General features: G+C 49.5%; 1 protein-coding gene across 1 annotated transcript; it reads left to right on the forward strand.

The window, feature by feature from the left end:
• Nucleotides 1-2610: 2610 nt before the first annotated feature.
• LOC123167980 (protein HEAT-STRESS-ASSOCIATED 32) lies at nt 2611-5186 on the forward strand. The gene is made up of 5 exons (XM_044585840.1): nt 2611-2899; nt 3728-3919; nt 4012-4222; nt 4458-4681; nt 4794-5186. The coding sequence occupies exons 1-5, from the start codon at nt 2753-2755 to the stop codon at nt 4902-4904; spliced, it is 885 nt and encodes a 294-aa protein (XP_044441775.1). The 5' UTR covers nt 2611-2752; the 3' UTR covers nt 4905-5186.
• The last annotated feature ends 984 nt before the right edge of the window (nt 5187-6170 follow it).

Consider the following 6170-nt stretch of genomic DNA (forward strand, 5'->3'; position numbering starts at 1 on the left):
GTTTTCTTTCGCTAACGGAGCTCATGAGATTTTCTGTTAAGTTTTGTTTTGTGAAGTTTTCAAGTTTTGGGTAAAGATTAGATGGATTATAGAACAAGGAGTGGCAAGAGCCTAAGCTTGGGTATGTGTAACGCCCACGATGCGGCTATATCTCCCACGTGTCGAGGCACGACTTAGAGGCATAACCGCATTGTGGTTTTGTCGCAAGAAGGGTCATCTTCACCCAATCCCATGTAATGAACAAGAATGGGATAAAGAATTGGCTTACAATCGCCTCTTCACACAATACATAATAAAATCATACATCATTCAAGATACACACATAGGTCTGACTACGGAACCAAAATAAAAGAAGACAACCCAACTGCTAGTCCCTGATCGTCCCAACTGGGCACCACTACTGATCAAAATGAAAAGAAACAACACAACGAACAAGATCTTCATCGAGCTCCCACTTGAGCTCAGTTGCGTCCCCTGCACTGGTATCATCGGCACCTGCAACTGTTTTGGAAGTATCTGTGAGTCACGAGGACTCAGCAATCTCACACCCGCGAGATCAAAACTATTTAAGCTTATAGGAAAGGATGGTGTAATGAGGTGGAGCTGCAGCAGGCACTAAGCATATATGGTGGCTAACCTACGCAAACAGGAGCGAGAAGAGAAGCAAAGGAACGGTCGTGAAACTAGCAATGATCAAGAAGTGATCCTGAACTCCTACTTACGTCAAACATAACCCAGAAACCGTGTTCACTTCCCAGACTCCGCCGAGAAGAGACCATCACGGCTACACACGCGGTTGTTGCGTTTTAATTAAGGTCAAGTGTCAAGTTCTCTATAACCGGATATTAACAAATTCCCATCTGCCACATAACCGCGGGCACGGCTTTCGAAAGATAATACCCTGCAGGGGTGTCCCAACTTAGCCCATTATAAGCTCTCACGGTCAACGAAGGATAAACCTTCTCCCGGGAAGACCCGATCAGTCTCGGAATCCTGGTTTACAAGACCTTTCGACAATGGTAAAACAAGACCAGCAAAGCCGCCCGATGTGCCGACAAATCCCGATAGGAGATGCACATATCTCGTTCTCAGGGCAACACCGGATGAGACATCCTACGAGTAAAACCAGACCTCGAGTTTCCACGAGGGGGCCCCGCAGTCTACTCAGTTCAGACCAACACTCGAAGGAGCACTGGCCCGGGGGGGTTAAAATAAGATGACCCTTGAGTCTGCAGAACCCAAGGGAAAAGGGGATAGGTGGTAGCAAATGGTAAAACCAAGGTTGGGCCTTGCTGGAGGAGTTTTATTCAAAGCAAACTGTCATGGGGGTCCCATAAATCACCCAACCGCGTGAGGAACGCAAAATCAAGGAACATAACACCGGTATGACGGAAACTAGGGCGGCAAGAGTGGAACAAAACACCAGGCATAAGGCCGAGCCTTCCACCCTTTACCAAGTATATAGATGCATTAATTAAAAGATAAGAGATATTGTGATATCCTAACATAAACATAATCCAACATGGAGCAATCTTCATCTTCTCCTGCAACTAGCAACGCTATAAGAGGGGCTGAACAAAAGCGGTAACATAGCCAAACAATGGTTTGCTAGGAAGGGTGACAACGGTTAGAGGTTCATGGCAATTTGGGAGGCTTGATAAGCAAGTGGTAGGTAGCGCGACATAGCAATAGAGCGAACAACTAGCAAGCAAAGATAGAAGTGATTTCGAGGGTATGGTCATCTTGCCTGAGATCCCGCAAGGAAGAAGAACGAGTCCATGAAGAAGACAAACAGACGGAGTCGAACGAAACCTCACAACTCCGGAAAGAAACCGAAGCCAACGAGAGAAGCAACCCGGAAAGAAACAAACAACATAGTAAGCAACCACCACATACACATGGCATGATGCACAAACAAGTATGATGCATGTCCGGTTTAATGAGGCATGGCATGGCCAAGTGCAACAAACAACAATACAAATTAAGTGGAGCTCAGTATGCAACGAGTTGCATATTGACGATACCTGAGGCCTTGATTCTTGAAAATACTATCTCAATGGCGGCATTGACTTGGATTTTGTTGATGGACATGCGTATTTTTCACACAGGCTGAAAGAATTTACACGAAGCCTTGTGGCCTATTGTGGAGCTATGGTGTTTTCAGAGCACAAGTATATATAGGAAGAAAAAAAATCTTGTGTTGCGCCGTGTGGCTTTTGTTTCGCCCAACATTGGGTGCATCCTAAGTGGGGTTGGAAACTGACAATGCTCGTGACTGAAACACAACAGGCTCTGTGGTGTCAACGTTTTTTTTCCAGAAAAGGAAGCCTTTTATTTTTTGAGAAAATTCAGAAAAGGAAGCTGGAAATGCACTTCGAGCTTGTTTCTTGTGGCCTTTTCCTGTAAAAATTTACTTCGAGTTTTTTCTTTGAGCAGCTTCGAGCTTTGGCTAGGCTAGGCTGGGCTATTTCCCAGCACATTTTTCTCTGAGCTTCGAGCCGGGCTGTTTCCGAGCACATCATAAATGGCCCATTCGAACATGAGCGATAAGTCGGCCCTGGCCCAACAACACACGTCACAGAGGAGACCCACCGCCCGGGCCCATCTGTCTCTCTAGAAGCAGCGGCAAGCTTCCACCTGCTTCTCCTCTCTTCTCCCGTCGGTCCGTCCTGCCTGCTCTTTATCGGTCCACCGATCATCACCAGCAGAAGAGAGAGAGAGAGAGAGAGAGAGAGAGAGGAGGAGCACGACGATGAGGGGGTGGAGAGAGGAGGTGGTGGCGCTGTCGCTGGAGGCGCACGGCCCCGGCGACGACCGGCCGGAGAAGCCGCGCCGCTACGGGGTCACGGAGATGAGGAGCCCCTGCTACTCCTTCCGCCCCGCCCACCACGCGCTCCAGGTACGTCCGCCCGCCCACTGCGCTCACCCCCCATCTCATACCAGCGCCACACGCATTTCTCCGTCGCCGCTGCGGGGGTCGCGATGCGCGAGTTTGAGTCCCGCGTAGCTCGATTCCGCCGAGCTCTGTGTGCTTGCGTCTCGTTCGGAATCGGCAGTTTGCTGCTACCAAATTCAGATCGAAGCCCCGTTTGTGAAGAAGTTGGTGTGTAGAATTAGCTGAGGCATGTGGAGAAGTTGGAGTGTATGACGGTCACGGGTTCGATTTACACATCATTTTTATTGGTTTCAGTCTGTTCAAATTGGTTGGACGACCGTTGTTGCTGATTGGTACTTTGGTAAAGAGTATATATGTTACAACTGATATTTGCCAGCGTCTAGATCTATTAGCTACGGGTGTGATTGGCATGTAAGGGAGCCACTATGAAGATGGACAAGACAAATTCTACCTGCAGTCTGCAGAGGGGATGTGGATATGTGATGGTGAAATGAGGAAATGTGGTTGTAGCATTTTGTGGACAATTTTTCCCTTATGTCTCCATCAAGACCTCTTTGCAGGTTCAGTTTCCTTCAGAGTTCAGACTCCACCTTGTGTCCTTTTCAAGGAAAGCAATGTTGCACACATTCTTAGAATGAAAGATGAACCATACTGAATAAGAAGAGACTCTGAAGATGCATAGATAATTATGAAAGCAAAGACACATAGCTCCCTTCTGATTTCCCAGTCCCACTTACTGAACCCTATGTTGCTTAATAATAATGCTGCTTCTTTTTCACTATCTAGACATTTCTGATAGCAGATTCTCAAGCCAGCCGTATTTTATTTCAGGAAATATTGGATAACATCGGCCCTTTTGTTGACGGTCTGAAGTTTTCCGGCGGATCTCATAGTTTGATGGGGAAGGAACTGATCAGAGAGATCACTAATTTGGCGCACAAGCATGACATGTATGTGAGCACTGGTGACTGGGCAGAGCATCTCCTGCGCCAGGGACCCTCTTCGTTCAAGCAATATGTAGAGGTATGTAGATATCTTATTGCTGTCCTGGTTGTATGTCATATGCGCACAAACGTGCCTGAAGCCTGTACGTGGCATAAAATGTATTGTTGCAGGAATGCAAGGAGTTGGGATTCGACACCATTGAGCTCAACGCCGGATCTCTCAAGCTCCCTGAAGAGGCTATCCTGAGACTAGTCCGCCTCATAAAGAACACTGGCTTGCGAGCCAAGCCCCTGTTTTCAGTCAAGTTCGACAGCTCTGATATCCCTGCAGCTGGTGATAGGGCGTTTGGGGCTTACATAGCTCCAGTGAAGCAGAGCTCAGGTAAGCACTACCTTTCCACTGTACTCATATATATGCAGTGCTATTTCTCCAGTTGTATAAGTCATAACTTGGTCATTCTCAATCGTCGGTGTCTTATTCTCTGTTCTTGAAAAAATACTGTCGGTGTCATGTTCCTCTCTGAGACTGCGAACATTACTTCTTTCCTTTCATAAGATGACTACATTGCACTCCCTTATTTACGCACATGCCTGCATTTTGTGTTGTTCGTTTGCAGAAAGAGTCGAAGACATTGACCTGCTTATCAGGAGGGCCGAGAGATGCCTGGAGGCAGGTGCGGATATGATCATGATCGATGCCGACGACGTGTGCCAGCGCGCGGACTCGCTCAGGGCGGACATCATCGCGAAGATCGTCGGCCGGCTCGGGCTCGAGAGAACCATGTTCGAGACGTCCGGTGCCAACACCTCTGAGTGGTTCGTCAAACGATACGGCCCACGGGTACGGCGCTTCCCTAATCGATCACTCCCTGAAACTGCAACTGCAGAATGTTTGCATGCTGTATTTTTTCTTTTCATGGTCTGATCCATGGAGAACTGATTCGCCGGCGCAGGTGAACCTCTTCGTCGACCACTCCGAGGTGATGAACCTGGAGCGCCTCCGGGGCTTGGACGTGCGCAGGAGCGTCCGGCCCCTGCTCCCTTCGCCGTTCTTCCTGATGTGATGACGGCCTTCCTGAGGTCTGATATGAGCTTCAGCTGAGACCTAAGGGAAGTGTTGATGGAGTTGAGTTCCTACTGGCTACTGATGTGAGTTGTGTGAACTGTACCGAGGACCTAAGCACTTGTGAGTTGTGTAGCCGAGGCAGCGTGATGGTAGCAACTAGCAATAAGGCGAGAACTTGTGTGTGGGAGTAAATTGTACTGGGAGCAACTAGTACAACTTGTTTCGTGTATGTGTGAATGTGAAGATCCATGTAGAGCAATGTTGCCCGTTGTGAGATGAACACAAAGAGAACGTGTGCCCGGGCTCCTGAAGACACGGAAAGGAATACGTGCCTTGAGGTCATGCATCGTGCTGCTTGACGATGCCACGCCACTGCGCTGAATTAGAACAACTCTAATGGGGCGACCCAAACGAGGACGACGTCCGCTTTGGCGCGCTTTTTGTTCATTTGGGTCTACCAGACATACGTGAAGCGCTTTTTGTTCATTTGGGTCGACCAGACAGACGTGTGTCCGCATTTTAAAATGTTTTAAAATGGGTTGAAGCGCTTTTTGTTCATTTGGGTCAACCAGACAGACGTGTGTGTCCGCATTTTAAAATGTTTTAAAATGGGTCGGCTTGACCGCCTAACTTTAAAATGTTTTAAAATGGGTCGGCTTGACCGCCTAACGGGGAGGCCGATCCAAATGTGCCGACACGGAAAAAAACAAGTTGCACGAAATAAACATAAAATAAACATAATTAAACATAAAGTGGCCGGTCAAACGTCGGCCAAAGTCCACCTAAATCTAATAAACATTAAATAAAACATTAAAAAAGTCTGCGCCCGCCTGCTGCCGCCCCGCACGCTGCCCTAGACGTCGTCGGCCTTGCCCTTGCCCTCGACGCCACCGTCGTCGGTGAGGTCGATGAAGACCGGAGCAGGGCCAGCCCACCCGAACGCCGCCTGGTACGCTGCCAGGGTAGCCTCCTCCGATGTCTGCTGGGGCAGCGGCATTGCGGCAAGCCGCGCGCGCTCCTCCTCCTCCTCCTCGAGCCGGAGCGCCTTCGCGTCGCGTTGGAGCATGGCCTCGTAGCGCATCTGCTCCTCGCCGTCGGCCTGCTCCTGGCGGAGCCAATGCTCCTTCCATCGCTCGAGGTGGGTCGCCTCCTCCTCCGGCGTCGCGGCGAAGTGGACGGGAGGCGCGCTCACCCACTCGCGGTACTGGCCCGTCCATGAGTAGGCCTCCTCTGGCCAAGTGGGTGGAGGCGGGGAGCGCTTACG

The sequence above is a fragment of the Triticum aestivum genome, chromosome 7D (assembly GCF_018294505.1).
Source record: "Triticum aestivum cultivar Chinese Spring chromosome 7D, IWGSC CS RefSeq v2.1, whole genome shotgun sequence".
NCBI classification, from domain to species: Eukaryota; Viridiplantae; Streptophyta; class Magnoliopsida; order Poales; family Poaceae; genus Triticum; species Triticum aestivum.

Excerpts from the sequence above, each read along its gene's own strand:
- LOC123167980 (XM_044585840.1), top strand. The coding sequence starts at position 2,753 with ATGAGGGGGTGGAGAGAGGAGGTGGTGGCGCTGTCGCTGGAGGCGCAC. Across the intron at positions 2,900-3,727 it reads CCGCCCACCACGCGCTCCAG|GAAATATTGGATAACATCGG; the intron begins GTACGTCCGCCC and ends ATTTTATTTCAG. Across the intron at positions 4,682-4,793 it reads TCAAACGATACGGCCCACGG|GTGAACCTCTTCGTCGACCA; the intron begins GTACGGCGCTTC and ends TCGCCGGCGCAG.